The sequence below is a fragment of the Phocoena phocoena genome, chromosome 7, assembly GCF_963924675.1.
Source record: "Phocoena phocoena chromosome 7, mPhoPho1.1, whole genome shotgun sequence".
Classification (NCBI taxonomy): domain Eukaryota; kingdom Metazoa; phylum Chordata; class Mammalia; order Artiodactyla; family Phocoenidae; genus Phocoena; species Phocoena phocoena.
The window spans coordinates 57,081,995-57,099,996 of NC_089225.1; the positions used below are offsets into that span (position 1 = coordinate 57,081,995).

Here is an 18,002-nt window from a genome sequence, read left to right on the forward strand (position 1 = left end):
AAGGGTAAAACTATGGAAAAACTCCATATTTCTGTCAGTTTCTGTTATCTTTGAGACAGTCTTTTTTTTTTTTTTTCTGCGGCACGCAGGCCTTTCACTGCTGTGGCCTCTCCCGTTGCAGAGCACAGGCTCCGGACGCGCAGGCTCAGCGGCCATGGCTCACGGGCCCAGCCGCCCCACGGCATGTGGGATCTTCCCGGACCGGGGCACGAACCCGCGTCCCCTGCATCGGCAGTCGGACTCTCAACTACTGCGCCACCAGGGAAGCCCTTTGAGACAGTCTTGAAAGCACTAAGGATCGAAATGGCAAACATGGAAATGTGTCTTATATTACTTTTTCAGTTTTTTTTCCCAAATAAATTTACCTATTTTATTTATTTTTGGCTGTGTTGGGTCTTCGTTGCTGCATGCGGGCTTTCTTTAGTTGCTTCGAGCTGGGGCTATTCTTTGTTGTGGTGCACAGGCTTCTCACTGCAGTGGCTTCTCTTGTTGCAGAGCACGGGCTCTAGGCGCGCAGGCTTCAGTAGTTGTGGCATGTGGGCTCAGCAGTTGTGGCTTGCGGGCTCTAGAGTGCAGCCTCAATAGTTGTGGCACACGGGCTTAGTTGCTTAGTTTCACACGAGCGTTAAAAGTCATTCTTTTTAGTTAACCCTTTTTCTGATGGCTCTAGAAGGAACTCCTGCCTGTGCTCCCCACTGCCCCAAAAAGTTGAGAAAATATTCTAGATTTTTGCCAGAGTATGCAAGAAGAAAAATAAATTCAATGAACGGGTATTCTATTTCTAAGCAGTTTTAAATTATTTTTTTAGGAGCTCAATGCAAAACTTTCAACAGTAAACAAAAGAGGTGAGAGGGTGTACTCAGTATTAAATAAATGGCCAAACACATTTTTCCAAATACTCTCAGTCATGAGAAAAAAGTGAGCTATCAATATTTTTGATTTCTAAAAGCCAAATTTAATAAATTAATAATTGCATGCCAGATAAAAACACAAAATTACAACTGAAAACCAATAGTAATTTAACAGAAAATGCTCTGCGTTGTACTTTTTTATTGGTAGAGATAATTTACTAAAGTAACAAATCTGAAAACACATTTTGCTTTTGCTGGAAAGAAAGTACTATGCTAGAGAAGAACTAAGAGAAACCAGAAATGAAGCATTTGAGAAAAGCAGGCATATGTTATAGTCTACGGCGATGCGGCAGCCAGAGGTGCTGGTTTCTCCATTTGTGTGCATGTTTATGGAAGCATCAGAAACCAGTGACGCAGGACCCAAAAGCAAAGTCACGACAGAGTTACCCTGTGAAACATGCTGGACTACAACCACAGGCGACCCAGGACGAAGGGGTGGCGCAGGCTTGGTGTCTCCTTTGTGTGGGGTTCCCTTGCCAAACAGGGGGCTAATCATGCACTAGCTTGAGTTTCTCTTAACGTGATAAACACCCAGGACTACTAGAACTGGAAAGCATGTGTTCACTGTTTTACAAGGACAGCGGAGCAGTGCTATGAAAACAATGGGAAGTTCCTTCATTTTAATCTGGTTATATGCCCAAACTTCTAACCAAGAAATAATTCAGCTATAAGAGCCAATTAAATTACTATAAAACATTCCTTCATCAGTAAAACATTTCTTTTTTCCTTCAAACTAAAAATTTAAAATAAAATGTCTTCGTTTTTGATAAGCAGCTCCACCACCAGTCTCTGATATCGTATATCGTTCAGGGCAGCCATGGCGTCTAGTTCGGGAGATCTCATGAGGGTTGGGCCGAAAACAATCCCAAGGTTCTCTGCGTTCATCAGATTCTCCTTTTCGTGAAGGGTCACTCTGAAAAATACAAGGAAGGGAGGGTGACTTCACGTAGGCTACGGGGGTCTTTGGCGTGCTGAAGCACTGAAACAAAAGATTCACAGTAAGGTTTGTGCCCACTGACCAGCTCTTCCGCGAGGTCATTTCTCTGCACTTCTCCCTAACTTCAAAGTACCGACTTTCCTTAACGTAAATGATGTTAGTAAATAATTTAAACGTCTGGTGATCACTGGAGCTGAAGCCTGAGTTGATGTGCTGGCCTGTGTGGAGTCAGTTCTATTTGTGGATTCGCCTGCCACAGCCTAGAGCTGCAGGGGTGTGTTTGTAAACAGAGAAGGGACAGGGTCATCTTGATAATTCCATCAGCTCTCCCTCCACTTTGGCGAGAGCTTGTTTCCTATAGAGCATTTTTGCCAAGTTGAATGGTTTATTGAGTAGTTAGGGAGAGAGTGGTAGCCATATTAATAGGAAATGGCTCAAGCTAAGCAACCTTGTCAGGGAGTGTATTTATATTCTTTTTACTGCTACAGAAAAGGCACAGAGACTATAATTTGAGAGTTACTCCTTTGTTTTAGTGTGGAGTTCTTAACTGCATCCACATACACAGCAAACTTGAATTTACAAGTGAAGCATGTGAAAAAAAGTTTTAACTCATGGTGCTTTTAAGGAGGGAAACCATGTAAATCCTTAAAAGCACCGTGAGTTAAATATTCACTTCTGGGTAACTCGCACCTAAAGGCATACAAAATAGATGTCAAGTTCTGCTGGGTTTTTTTGGTTTCTGATTGGTACTATAGTTGGAAATCCTAAAGCCACTAAAACTTGGTCATATAATTTTAAAAACCTTGCTTCAACTGGGAGAGATGGAGGGTGACCAAGCGGGGAAATAAAGCTGTATCACCGTCAATCACTTTAAAACATTCAACCGGAAGTAACTGAAATATTTTATTTTCCATTCTTCTCTTTACTCCTTATTTTACTCCATCACTTTTTACAGCAGGTTTCAATATTGGCAACATTAATTCAATATTCTAAAATGCCAAGTCTGAAGTGCCTATTTTGGAGCAAGACATAAGTGAGCTTCCTTGCAAGTTGCTTTATTATACTAACGCTAGTGTCTTTAGAGCTGCAACCTTTTCCCTTTCCACAAAAATTAATGCATGTCCTTGGCAGAATATTGGTATTTCTCACATATTTGGAACATATATTTGAACTGCGAATACATTTATGTTGGAATCAAGTCTGCATTCAGTATTGTAGTGCATTTTTTTTAGCATTCCTTCTCAATGTGTGCGATTTTACACAAGAAGACAAGATACCTATGTATTTATTCATTCATTCAATAGATCATTTGTCCTTTCTTTCACCTTTGCTTTCATTTGATTCTTAACATTTGGATGCGGTACAAGTGTAAGCGTCCGAGTTGGGAACTTGCCTCTTTAGATGCGCCATGAGATACCGGAGGGTTTCGCAGTGAGCGGGCGGCAGCAGTTTCAGTGCTTCATGAAGGGTTTCTAATTGCTCATCGGGATCCATAATTTCTACGGTAGCAAGATGAATACCAAGGAGAGAAACTTTAATAGACAACTGGTATAAATGGCCCATTTAATTCTATTCTTGTGGTGATCTTCTAAAACTGACAAGAAGTGCTTTCTCACAGGTCCTTGCCCACAGCTTTGGAAAGTATTTTTAAGGTTCAAGTCTCAGATTTCCAAAAGTTTAGTGTCAATATCATTTACTTGGACTTTTGGGGAGAGCACCTAGTGTTTTCACTTGAGGGTCCTAAAGTCTGATAAATATGAAAATTGGATATTGGATGTATAGGATGTAACTATAAAAAATTCAGACACATCATAACGTATTCAAGGATAAAAACATATATTCAAATAAGGTCATCTGAGAACATTACAGACATACTGAAACAATGCTGCACTGTTCAAAATATTTTGAAAGTCTCCTTTCAGCAATGGTATACAAGCGATGCTAGCCCAGTGCCCACTGCAACCCCTGCCAAAGTTTTATTAATTGATATTCACGCTTTTTTCTTTGTAGACCAAGAAATGTATCGTCCAATGTTTACTTCCTTTATTCATTAGACTTAGTTTTAAATTATTTTGTTATATAAAAAAGTCAATTCTACGCTCAAAGCACAATTCTTCTACTTAAGATAGTCAGAAGAATGCAGTACAGACTTTGAAGGCAATTCCAAACGTTCTGAGTGACAACAGGACCCCTGAAATAAATGTGACTCTTACAAAGGTGTAACTTTGAGGGGGACAATCTTCATTTGGATATTTTAGTTCTGTTTTGGCCAAAAAACCGCATTCCTTTGAGGTCTCAGACTGCGTTTAATTCATCAATCACTTACATATTCAGAAACAATAGACATGTTCAGAATTTCATGCTCTCAAAAAGAGGACCATAGCACATTCCTGCTTCTACCCAAACGTCAGGAAGACGGGGTGCCTTTAAACGCTGGGCTTCAGGGCAATTGCCTTTAAGTGTTGGTTAGCAGCCTTGAGATGCTGGAAGGCCATATCTGACCAGAATACAACATTTTAGACACAAGACCAAGAATCCTACTCTTTCTAATTTATAAAACAAACCAACTCAACGGCAATGTACTGGAGTCAGGTAAAAACTGACATAAGATGAAAGTGAAAAGTTCCTAGCATTGGCAGAGCAGATGTGATAAATTTCAGAATGTGAACAGTGACTGAAGCTTTTTAATTCAAAGAAACTTTGGCCATTTTACAGTTTCTGCCCAAAGCTTCCCCAGAGTTCTTGGTTCATTTCTTAGCAATAAAGAATGTATTGTTTGCCTTCTGCTATGATAAATAATGCATAGTCTTTGAACCATGGGGCATTAAGGTTCAAAGTGCCAATTCATCACAGCAGTAACATCTCAGATACTGAAATCCAATCATTTACTTTCTAGAATGAACAGAAGAAAATTCCATTTACTATAGAAAACTACTATTTATTTTTTACTTAGCTATAGTTTTTATGATTGGACTAGTTAATTTGAAACTACAGTATTCTGGAAATTGAGAAAAAGAGTAACTTAGTCTCCTTTTCACTTCTATAGTTAATCTTTATAAGGAGACTCTTGAGATAGCGTGAAATTAAGGACAGTGTAGGTGGCCTAGCAAAGAAACAAAATTCCCTGTTCACAGAGAGCTTTCTACTTGAGGCAATAGACAATAAATATTCTATCTTACAGTTTATACTAGATTAGAATGAGCGCTACACAGAAAACAGCAGGGTAAGAAACACTGGGAGGGCTGCGAGGGTGCAGTATTACATGGGATGGTCAGGATAGGCCTTAATGAGAAAGAAAGTCTCGTGTACAGACTTTGAGGGAGGGAGGGAATGAAACCCACGGAGATCTGGGTGAAGATGGTTCCAGGCAGAGGGACATCTGAGCCATGGTTCCGAGGGGAGGGTGTGCCTGTAATGTCTGAGGAGAAGCGAGGAGACAAGTGTGGCTGCAGGAGGCTGAGTAGAGAGGGGCAGACGGGGGTGAGGTCAGAGAGGTAACAGGGCACTTTATCATGGCAGGTGCTGCGGGCTAGTCTAAGAACACGGCATTTACGGAGAGAAAGGGGAAGGTTCTGCATGAGGGAGGGTCAGGATCTGACGTACACTTTTCACAGTATTGCTCCTCTGGCTGCCGTGTGGGAAACAGGCTACGGAAGGGCAAGAGTGAAAACAGAAAGACCACTCTGGTCATGATTACAAAAATCCAGGTGAGGAATGATGCTCGTTTAGACCAGGTGGTGGCAGTGAAGGTGGTAAGAAGTTGCTGGATTCTGGGTATATTTTGAGGGTAGAGTCCAGAGGGTTTCTTGATGAGGGATGTATGAAAAAGAGAATAATCAAGAATGAGCCAAGGTTTGGGCTTAGACAGCTGGAAGGATGGAGCCTCAATCAACCGAGATGGGGAAGATCACGGACGGAGGAGGTCTGGGGGGAAGGTCAAGAGTTCTGTCTGAGATGTCCTTCAGGCGTCCAAGTGAACATACCGACTGTGGACTGATCTGGGGTTTAGGGAGAGGTCCAGACTGGAGCTATAAATTTGGGAACATATGACAAAATGCATTTGAATATATGGATGTTAAATTGACAAAAATTCTTCCCTGGAATTCATTTCTCCTTTTTCCCCACTTAGAAGAGTCTTGCCCATGATCAATTCTTCGGAGAACACAAATCTTTAGCCTTAAGAAAACCACAGCATAATTTAAGAGTGAGACAGACACAGTGGAAGGTGCTCTGAGATGAATGGCCACCATCAGTTGTTCAAGTATACGAAAGGCTTGCATGTGGGAGAGGGTGACACTGGCACTACCGCCAATGGGAGGGAGTTAAAAGCAGGCAGATTTCCCTGCGCATCTGTCAGTGGACATCTGTCTACCAGCGGACGGGCCGCCTAGAGAAGCAGTGATCTTGCAGTTACAGGGTATTTAAAAAAGAATTTGTTGTAGAAGAAAGTCCAGTTATGTGACCCCTTAGAGTATCTAAAAACTCTAAGATTTTACGGTTCTTAATATAAAATTATGTTTACTCAACAAATATTTTTGAGCACCTATTACATGACTGGGCACTGAGGGAAAACAAACAGGAGAGGACCCCTGCCTCTGAGGAAGTTACAGTCTACTAGGGAAGACCAGACATGACTATAACTTTGGCAGGAAGGAACAAGGCTGTGAAAGAAGCCCAGCCAAGCGTGATGGGAATCCAGGGGAGAAAGGTGGCCTATGGCTGCGAGGTCCAGGGAAGGTCTGGAGGATTTGGGGATGTGGACATTGTGAGGGCAGGAAATGAACGCTCTGAATCTGCATCAGATCTGGTTACAAGCTCTTTGAAAGAATGTATTGTCTAATTCTTTACAGAGAAACTCAAATACAAGAAGTATAAAACTTAGGCAAGCAAAAGGGGTGAATCAGTGGCAGAGCTGAGGGGAAACTCGGCAAGCTACCAGGCTTCTCTTCAGGACATTTTAAGTTGCTGAGGACAAAGAACTCTGGGTTTTCTCTCTGAGTTGATCTGACTCGCTCAAGGTTACACACTGACTGAGTCATGTAGCTTTTCTAAGATCTTCTGGGAAGAGCTCTTAGACTCCTTGGCCAGAGGAAGGTTTCTCCATTCAGCCTGACCAGGAGCTCAACTGTGGCAGTGCTGTTTCCACGGTGGTTGGGAAGCCTCCGTGCATGCTGGGTTATTGAGCACGGCCTGTGAGAAACGTCTGTCTTCTGGGCCTTTGTACTGTAGGGCACCAATTTCTTCACTGGGGAGAGGGAATGAGGATGAAGTGCTGGGTAGACCAAGGCTTCTAGGTGGTTCATAAGTGAGTTTCCAGGGGATCATGAAGCTCTTCAAGATTTTGGTTGGGTTGCCCTGGCCTCCTCCACCCTTGAATCTTCTTTTTCATTTCCTGCCACCACTCCCTTCCAGCTTTCACCCAGCAGCTTCTCCAAGGGAGGCTGCAAGAGCAGAGCTCAAACAGCTTTTGCAGGAGAAAGCTTGAACGCAAACTCTGATTTTCTTGTTGGCAAGGGCTGCTAATAAATGCCAGACACCTGAGACCTGAAAAACACGGCCCCAGTTGTTTTAGTGGCTGAGATACAAAAAGCTCATCGGGAGGGGTGAGCTAGCCCTGTCCTTTGTTTGGAAAGGGTTCCGCCCCTGCCCTCCTATCTTCCTCCTCCGTTTAAGCCTTCTGTACCCTGTTCCATCAGGCGAGCCAGGCTGTGTGTAGAGTGGAGACAGCACGGCTTTGACAGATGTGGGTTTGAACGCCAGGGCCACCTCCTCTCACCATGCGTCCCTGGACAATTTACTTATACCTGTAACATCTCATTTCTTCTAAAACAACATCATGGGTGTAAAGTGCCTAGCACCATTCCTGACACCTAGCATATGCTCTATAAATCTTAGCTTCACTCATCTTCCTTATCTTCTTATACAGATAAGAGAATGGCTGTATCTATGCATCTAAAGAATAAAACAGACTCTACTACTAGGAAAGACATGTTACAAGGACACAATGCTCCACAAACTTTTTGATATCAGCATCAAACACGTACAGTAAACGTTTATATTGTGTGTAAGTATTATGCCAGGGTTTTTGATGTCACACATCAAAACAGTTTTATATTAGAAGGAAATGGAATTTCTACCTTGATTTAGGAAAGTTTCTTTCTTACGATGTGCTTTCAAGAGACTCTGAGGGGTGACATAAGGGGGCTTGCTGATTTCACACCAGAGGGCTGTTTCAGACACAAACCCGAGAACAGTGACAAATGCTTTGGAAGAATAATAAAAAGGGGAGATTGTCCTCAGCAACTCAGGTGGGTGTGGGGAAAGAAGGTGAGGTAGTTTGGGGGTGTGGGGCAAAAGGCCTTAAAATCCGTAAAGAGTGCTTAGATTTTTCTTCTAAGTAGATAAAGGGGTTGTGTAGCGTTCATACCTGGGGTTTGAATCCTGGCTCTGTCCTGTGCTAATCAGATGCCCTTGGGGTAGCCACAGAGCTGAGTTTCAATTTTACTAGCAAGGAACAGGGGGCAGGAACACCATCCAATGGAGCCCCCAGAGTTGTGCCGGGGGTCAGAGCAAACCGAGGTCTGAGCAGCCCTTTGCGATACAGGTGTATGTCAAGTGCCTTCCAGGTTAGTGGCGATCTGACTTATCTCTCTGGGGAGGAAACCTCTGCCCCACCAAAGAAGAACCCGTAAGCTCCCTCAGACAATTTTCATGATCTGCCCTGAATCCCCAATTCCCATGGAAGAGATCTAGAGTCTTTTCAGGCTTCTAACATGAACGTTTGTAAAAACCAGTGTAATTCTCACAGCTGTTCTCTACATGAGAGCTTGAGCTGACCCGCGAGAAATCAGGGCTCCATGGAACTAACCACAGAAATTCTCAACACAAGCTCTGAAGGAGAAACTGAAAGTTAGAACAAAGCAAGTTTGTACTTGTGAAATTTCAAAATCAGAAAGCAAATCAGGGTTACTCAGGAAGTGATGTTATTATTTAAAGATTAACACAGCATATGGTTTTTAAGAGAGAAAAGTAAATGACAGAAATAGCCTATCTTTTCTAAAAAATGGTAATGCCAACACTTAAAATCTGTTAAGAATTCCCTTCTTTAAAAAAACAAGTGTAAATTACAGGTATGATTTTTGCACCATAAATAAAATTTGGCAAAAGAGCCTTTGCTTTTTCTCATTTTCATCTTAACTAAAACTTAAAAAATAACTTTTTGATCTAAGAATAGTGCTCCTTAAAGTATAATCTATGAACCCGTGCCAGTTTGCAAACTGCTTATTAATGGCCTGTCACAGGATAAGGACAGAAATTGAGAGTAAGAATTTATATATTTTATAGCATTCTGACAGTAATCTTCACGCTTGCTGAATCTAATAACAAATAGTTGGTCTTGTTTTTTCAATTTTATTTTTCTAGTTATTTTTATCTTATTTTACAAAAGTACTGGTCCGTATCTAGGAGAACTGGTATAAGCCTTACTTTGGAAAATACATTGCAAAGATGCTTCTGATGGTAGAAGTCATAAACAACCTATGTTAGAGAAGAGTTCAAAATTCTTGTGAGTGTATTAGCCATGGAGAGAGGCCAGGGAGAAATATTTCATAAAATGCATTCAAGATACTCAGCAGAAAAAACAGGAGATGTGATTACCAAGAAGAGGCGATTTGTCAGGTTACAAATGCACGCCTTCATACTTACTGGCAGACTCTATAAACTTAGGGTAGGCATCGTATGTGATGAGCGGAATTGGTAAATCTCTGAAGTACAGTTTCAGTGCACCAGTGATGATGTTGATATCTTCATACATGTTCACAGAAATATCTGCTTTCTCACCATCTTTGAAGGATGTTAAAAGAAACAGAAGTAAATATCTGGATTCATAGCACTTTTAACAAATAACAGTTTTTTGTATACTGTTTTTAAAGATGAGCAATGCTTCAGTGTTTAACATCAAATTCACTGTGCTGAAATATATATATATTTTTCTGTGAAAGACAATCTATTTTTTTGAATTTTATATTCTGAAGTTACTTATTTTTCCATGTTTAATGATGGAGGGGAAAAGTAGGAGATGACTGAGGTTAACAGAAATATTTTTAAATTTCATGAGTACTTGAGAATTCCTAGGGGAATAATGTGGGGTTACTTTTTTTTCCTTTTTAAAATAAACACAGAGAATGTGAAAAACAACAACTGAGGTCCTCCCAACTTAAAAAAGACCCAGCACAAGAGGCCACCTTTGATTCACCCCAGGTTCCCACACCTAATGTTAGATCTTGCCTGAGCCCTGTGGGTAGGAGAGGTAGTGAGAAGTGAAAAAGCAAAACAAAACTTTAGAGTGTTGATAATAGCAAGAGAAAAAATTATAAAATAGAGGAAATTTTAGAGTTGCTGGGCCTTATGACTCTCAAGCAAAGCTGGCCTTCTTTCAGGGTGGCCCCTTCTGCCCTCCCCCTGCACTTAGTACTTTGTTAAAACAGCTGAATTTTCATCTACTAAAGACTTAATTAGCGTCTACTCTGAGCTAGATCTTATACTAGCTTTCTTTTATTCCATTTAGCTTATGAAAGATTTTTAATGATTAAAAAGCAGCCTCTTATATTTGGTAGTGTATATATGTCCATGCCACTCTCTCACTTTGTCACAGTTTACCCTTCCCCCTCACCATATCCTCAAGTCCATGCTCTAGTAGGTCTGTGTCTTTATTCCCGTCTTATCCCTAGGTTTTTCATGACCTTTTATTTTTATTTTTTTCTTAGATTCCATATATATGTGTTAGCATACGGTATTTGTTTTTCTCTTTCTGACTTACATCACTCTGTATGACAGACTCTAGGTCCATCAACCTCACTACAAATAACTCAATTTAGTTTCTTTTTATGGCTGAGTAATATTCCATTGTATATATGTGCCACATCTTCTTTATCCATTCATCTATCGATGGACACTTAGATTGCTTCCATGTCCTGGCTATTGTAAATAGAGCTGCAATGAACATTGTGGTACATGACTCTTTCTGAATTATGGTTTTCTTAGGGTATATGCCCAGTAGTGGGATTGCTGGGTTGTATGGTAGTTCTATTTTTAGTTTTTTAAGGAAACTCCATACTGTTCTCCATAGTGGCTGTATCGATATACACTACCAAATGTAAAATAAATAGCTAGTGGGAAGCAGATGCATAGCACAGGGAGATCAGCTTGGCGCTTTGGGTCCATCTAGAGGGATGGGATAGGGAAGGTGGGAGGGAGATGCAAGAGGGAGGGGAGGGCTTCCCTGGTGGCACAGTGGTTGAGAGTCCGCCTGCCGATGCAGGGGACATGGGTTCGTGCCCCGGTCTGGGAAGATCCCACATGCCACGGAGCGGCTGGGCCCGTGAGCCATGGCCGCTGAGCCTGCGCGTCTGGAGCCTGTGCTCCGCAACGGGAGAGGCCACAACAGTGAGAGGCCCGCATACCGCAAAAAAAAAAAAAAAAAGAGAGGGAGGGGATATGGGGATATATGTATATGTATAGCTGGTTCACTTTGTTATACAGCAGAAACTAACACACCATTGTAAAACAATTATACTCCAATAAAGATGTTAGAAAAAAAAACATGTATTCAAAAATAAAATAAACCATGATAAATGTCAAAAAAAAAGCAACTTCTTTCCTACACAGCTATGAGAATGGCTAGAATCCAGAACATTGATAACGCCAAATGCTGGCAAGGATGTGGAGCCACAGGAACTCTCTTTGGTTGCTGGTGGGAATGCAAAGTAGAACTGCCACTTCGGAAGACAGACAGGTTCTTGCAAAGCTAAACAAACGCTTACCATATAATCCAGAAATCAGACTCCTTGGTATTTACCCGAAGGAGCTGAAAACTTTTGTCCACACAAAACCTGCACACAAATGTTTACAGCAGCTTTATTCATAACTGCCAAAAAAAATGGAAGCAAGATGGTCTTTCAATAAGTGAACAGAGAGACTGTGGTACATCCAGACAAAGGAATATTATTCAGTGATAAAAACAAATGAGCTCTCAAGCCATGAAAGACACGGAGGAACTTTAAATACGCGTTGCCAAGTAAAAGAAGCCGGCCTGAAAAAATTACATACTGTATGATTCCAACTATATATTATGGAAACAGCAAAGCTATGGAGTCAGTAAAAAGATCAGTGGTTGCCAGGAGTTCAGGGGAGGAAGGGAAAGAAGAGGTAGAGCGTAGGGATTTTTATGGTAGTGAAAGTTCTGTATGACACTGTGATGGTGGATACATGATGTTATGCATTTGCCAAAAACCACAGAACTGTACAACATAAAAAGTGAACTTTAATGTAAACTATTGACTTTAGTCAATAATAAGGTATCAATGTTGGCTCATCAATTATAACAGATGTACTGTATGAATGAGAGATGTTAACAGAGGAAACTATGGGCAGGGGCAGGAGAGGAGGGATTATATGGAAAATCTCCCATGGCCAGTGGCTGGGAATGGACATGCTCAGTTGCTACCTTTCAGAGAAAAAGAAATGCCTAACATTCAATCTGGCATAGATTCAGGGTTGTTCCTGATACCATTACTTCATGTCATTTTCTTCAATCTTATCAAATATGTGGGCTGACCTAGATTTCCTCCTACTGGGTTGGTAATAATATCTCATTTATTTTGTCTTCTGTCTCTGTTGGCTGTAAGAAGTCTGTGATGGGAGAGGAGTGTAATGGAACTAGAAATTTGTACTTGCAAAGGAAAGAGGCTCTTTACAATCACAACTCCTATTCTGTTTCACTTCCTGTATTCAAGTTTACAGTTCCTTGGTACCACCTACTCCAGTGCTCAAAACAAAGACAAATTGGAGAACCATGGCAACAAACCTTAATTTAAACGTTAGTTAAAAGAAAAGAAGTTCCATTGAGCTTTTCTTTGGCTGGGTCCTTCCTCCCACAGTGGGAGGTCTGATGCCAGAAGGTCCCCAGTTCCTCTCAGATTCCTGCTCTGACATGAGCTCAGACTTTGATAACGAGATGCCGGGGAGGCATGCACGGCAGGCAGAGTTAGGTGGGCCACCGCAAACCTGGAAAATCTGAGATCTGCAATGACTTAGATTCCCTCCCCTACCATCCACCTCCACTGTTTTCTCCATGGTTCTTCGTAAATTTAACTGCTATGTATACATTTTGGTGAACGTGGACCAGGCTTGGATACTCAAATGTTGGTAATACAGTTAAATTTTATGCTTATTTCTCACCCTGAAATTTAACAGTTTAATACTTACAACTAATACAAAAAATAATAAAAATTATAAGCTAAGTCTTTTCATTTGGCATAATAATCATTAATGATTTAGAAAAATAATGGAAAGAATAACATAAGAAGCTGTGCCTTTTTTGGCAGAGAATTATTGTTCTAAGTTAATGAACCTGCTGGAAAACACACCTCTGTCGAAAGCCATCTTGACATCTTCAATTAGGTCACTAAATCCTGAGACTCGGTACAGTCCTTCAGAATTAAGACCTGTAGAAATAAAGCAGGGAAGCTAATTAGTTTCTTTGGGATTATGCCTTTTCTTCGAATTTTAACTTCTCATACTTTAGGCTGGGGAAGTAATGTGTCAGGAAGAATGATGAAATATACATGTTTAGAAACCTCTTCGCACTTTTCTCCTAAAATAAAACCATTTCACTCACAGTTCTTTAATTCTGACCTACTGTGACTTGAATATCTGTAATTTGGCTCATCATTTTGTCTAACTAGATCAAATACCTTAGGTCTTAAGGGAAATTATTTCATCACCCCCTTTACACCATAAATTCTTTTACATAACGGAAGACTAAGATAAACTATATTAATAGGCATATAGCAGTTTTTCCCAAGTGGCAAAGAATAATTAGGGTGCATGCAGTTCTGGTTTTTGGGCCTAGGATAGTTTTAAACAGAGCATTTATACCTTTGCTTTTTGGACCTAAGAAAAAATATAAAAACTGAAAAATGAATTGGTACCTACATATCAACTTTTACAAACAGGAAGCATCAACCATAAATATATTTTAAGCATATTTCTTATAACTGGTTAAATGTACCTTGAAATCATGCTGGTTAATTATCTGTTAACTGATTTCAGACTTTCAGATCATTTGTTATCTGAAATAATTCCCCCTAAACTTGCAGAAGAAAACCTGGTTGTGCAGTGAGTTACGACTGCTCTGAACCTTGCTGGAAATGCCTCACCTCGAGATTCAATCTCCCTGATGCACATGTCCACCACCATGGGCCGCTTAGTGATATGGGCTTTCACGAGTGTTGTCAGGTCACAACTGTACACCTTCTTGACATGTTTCAAGTCTGGCTTACAGTCATTTGGGACCATCTTGGAACACTGCTTATGAACATTCAATCCACAATCTAAAGAATAAAGAAAGGAAAAATTCATTATTATTTTCAGAATTCTGAGCATTCTGGAGTGTTTATTTTGGCAAGACACTCCAACTTGAATTAGGTTTAAAAGGGGACTAGCTTCCAGCCTGCAGAGTGAGGGAAACATTCTTCTCATTCTTTAGGAAAATTCTGCTTTTAAGTTAGAAGACTAGAATTCTAGCTCATGTTCTATCATTTACTTGCTGTATGATCTCAGGAGAATACCAACCCAGGCCAAACAAAATTAGTAAGTGTTCAATTAAATGTCTACAAAATGTAACATTACACCAACTAGCCAACTAAAAATTTAAAGTTCCATTTCTTTAAAGTTATATAAAAAATTATATTCAATGTGGATATAACTGCATTTTAATAAATCTGATATGAGGTGGAATTGAACCTCCAAAAGAGTATCCCAGGGCCCTCTTAAATTGATGCTGCTCATATGTGTATCTACTCCTAACTCTTTATATATATGTGTAAGATAATGAATATAGAATACATCTAGTAGCTAAAAATAGCCACAGTTATTATTTGTTACTACTATTATCAACAGCTTACTAATGCCAAGCACTATTCCAAGTGCTTTACATTATTTACAGAAAACTCTATAAACCAGGTACTTTTATTCTTCTCTTTCATAAACCTGATGAAACCAAGCACGTACGGGTTAAGTAACTTACCCATGGCATTTAGTACATGTGAGCTGAAATTCAAGGCTACAAAGATTGTAGAGTCCACGATTTTAACACCTATACCATATTGCCTCTACTGAAGTTGTTCCTTTGCTTTGTCATTTTATTGGGTTATAGCTCCTAAGATGCCAGAACCCAAATATTTTCTAGTTAATATTTTGAGGTATTTTATTTTCAACAAGAAGAGCACAATGGCATTTTAGAAGAAATAGAGAGGGATACAAATATTTTGCTAAATTGGACCTAAGAGACATGGACCATACCTGAATAATTTAACTAAAAATAAATGTCACCTTTATGTTTGTTTAAAATATTACCCATTTGTTTTTAAGTTCATGAAAACTTGATGCTGACCTCCCATAAATCCAATCCAACTGAGGTACACACAATTTATAGCCAGGTCTTAATGGATTTGAAAACCATACAGTCCCACGACCACTGTCTGTGGTCCTTGGGCAAGCTTCAGTTTTGCTTGCTGTTTGGGCAGAAACGGGAGCATAGCATTTACCTCACAGAATTGTTATGAGAATTAATAAGCCAATGCATTTGAGGTGATTTGCATATTATAAAATGTTAGACAAATACCAATGATCATCATTATTATGACTTTTGGTAAAGCTGAAATCTAGTTATATATATGGCAGTAACAGTTAACAAAGACAAGGAAAATTAGCCAAAACTTATAAATAGAATTGTTCTTTCATTAAATATGTAGATATTACCAACTTGAAAAAAGAACTTAAGGCTTGTGGTGACTCTAAGGGAAGAAGTCATGTGTACTGAGCACCTCTCATGTGCAAAAACAGGCTAGGTGTCGAGGCAAGCTGAGTCTTTGAACATGTGTGTGTAAGTGAACAGCACTGGCGATGGCACAGCCCATGCTAATAGTGTCCAAACATCGTCATCACTAAAGAAGAACAGGTGCTTCTTTGAATACGTAAAGGCTGCCAGGGCAAGGAGCTGAATCTGTACCATCTGAAGAAATGACCCAACACTGTTCTGTGTAGTTAAATAATGTCCAAATGAATACATAACCCGAACCCCAAATTCCTCTTTATTCTATATTAGATATAAATAAGATTTCTGATTCAATCATAAGGCAACTCAATGGCAATGGCCACTTAAAGGGCCTCATTTCCCCTGAAATTTTAATGTTTTGTATAACTTCCGTAATTTAGAGTTAGATCTAGAATCTATTAGCTGTGTGATTTTGAGGGGGTTACTTAAACTTTCTGTGCCTCAGTTATATAAAATGGGAATAATAATAGTATTTATCCATTAATATTAGATCTATTATTAGGTTCTATTATTATGTTAATGTGAGGTTTTAATGTTAATACACATAAAATGCTTACACATAGTAAATTATAATTGTTTACCATGACTCTGTTATTATTTAGAAGAATGAAACATTTTGAGAGGCCTTTCCTAGGTAGTGCCCCAGGGTTCACTGTAAGGCATTGTCATAATCAGCTTAAGGTCAGGAGCTAAGCTGACTTCTAGGCCAATTCTGTGTTCGTCAGATGTGAATGCCAGGTCCTGAAAAGGACTTGGATGCTGGGGTTATAGCTGCTTCCTCATCTACACTGTTCTTTATACACTTCATTTACATAAACGTACCTCCAAATAGGTACATCATTTTTCTCTGACTGCTTTCACCAAATCTGGGGAGTCTTCAGCCACCAGTTTTTCAAATATCTTCCACCCACTCACTCTTTATCCTCTCCCAGGACTCCAACAACACAAATGCTAAATCTTCTGTTCTACAGGTCTCTGAAGCTCAGTTCACTTTTAAAAATCTATTTTTGCTCTCATTTGAATTGGATAATATCTACTGATCTATCTTCAGCTTCACAGATTCCTTCCTCTGACGTATCTACCAGTGAGCCCATCCCGTGGGTTTATTTGTTAATAAAATTTTCAGTTCTAAAATTTACATTTAGTTCTTTCTTATATCTTTATTTCTTTTCTGATATTTCCTATTTTTTTCATTTGTTTCAAGAGTGTTTCTAATTGCTTCTTGGAACGTTTTTATGATAGCTGCTTTCCTTGTCTGATAATTCCAACATCTCTGTCATCTCAATATTGGCGACTGTTGATTATCTTTTTCCATCTGAGTTGAGATTTTCCTGGTGCTTGGTATGAAATGTAATTTTGAACTGCATCCTGGATATTTTGAGTGTTATAAGACGCTGGTTCCTACTGAAATTTTCAACTTTAGCAGGCAGTTAACCTGTTTAGATTTAGAATGCACATCCTGGCATACTTTCATAGGCTGTGTTTCAAATGTCAAACTAGTTAACAAAACCTTTGTAATGCTACTGCAGTGCTATTTTGCCTACCAAACTTGTATGTTATGGCAGGACTCTACCCTACATTCTGGGGAGGGAAGAGGGCCATGTCCTAGTTATTGTTGCAGGGTAGGGATGGAAGTCAGGGTCTGCCCACAAACCTGGTCGGGGAGGAGTGCTGTGCTGCATGGAACTGCAGGGTGGGCACGGAAGAGAGTTCCGATCATGGTCTCAGCTGCCTCATTACTGCAGGTCAGGGATGAAGACAGGGCTCTCTGCCCGTAGACTGAGTGGGTGCTGCTTCTACTATAGGCGGGGGGGATGAAAGTCAGGGTTCCACCCATAGTCTCAGCCAAGGAGGGGTTCCACTTTCTTCCTGCAAGATGGTGATGGAAGACAGGGCTCTACTCACAGACTCACAGGAGAGAAGTGCAACCTTGTTACTGCAGAGTGGGATGGAAAACAGGGTTCTACCCACAGCCTTCTGCTGCAGCGTCCAGCAGAAGTCCGTGGGTAGGGGTAGCAATGTGGCTTTATCATGGTGTTCACCTGGAGAATGGTAGATACGGCTAAAAGACTTCTGTCCAGCTTGGGTGCCCTTTTCCCAGGGCTTTGGCTAGGAAGAGCCAGCTTTTCTTGGGATTTGTCTGTGCCTATTGGCATTTATGGGTTGTGGGTATCTTTAATGCTCAGGCTGGGATACACAAGAGTTTCAAAAAACCTCCAAATCCAAAATACCACCAGGCAACTCGCCTCTGGGTTCC

General features: G+C 40.3%; 1 protein-coding gene across 2 annotated transcripts in view; it reads right to left on the reverse strand.

Annotated features, from left to right (window-relative positions):
• Positions 1-918: 918 nt before the first annotated feature.
• CHN1 (chimerin 1) overlaps positions 919-18,002 on the reverse strand; it is a 177,242-nt gene continuing 160,158 nt past the window's right edge. For both annotated transcript variants that reach the window (XM_065881173.1, XM_065881174.1), the window contains exons 10-14: positions 14,067-14,240; positions 13,275-13,352; positions 9,553-9,690; positions 3,242-3,347; positions 919-1,824 (exon numbers count right to left, since the gene is read on the reverse strand). In XM_065881173.1, coding sequence (XP_065737245.1) covers positions 1,653-1,824; positions 3,242-3,347; positions 9,553-9,690; positions 13,275-13,352; positions 14,067-14,240 — 668 coding nt within the window. In that variant the 3' untranslated portion in view covers positions 919-1,652. The remainder of the gene's footprint in view (positions 1,825-3,241; positions 3,348-9,552; positions 9,691-13,274; positions 13,353-14,066; positions 14,241-18,002) is intronic.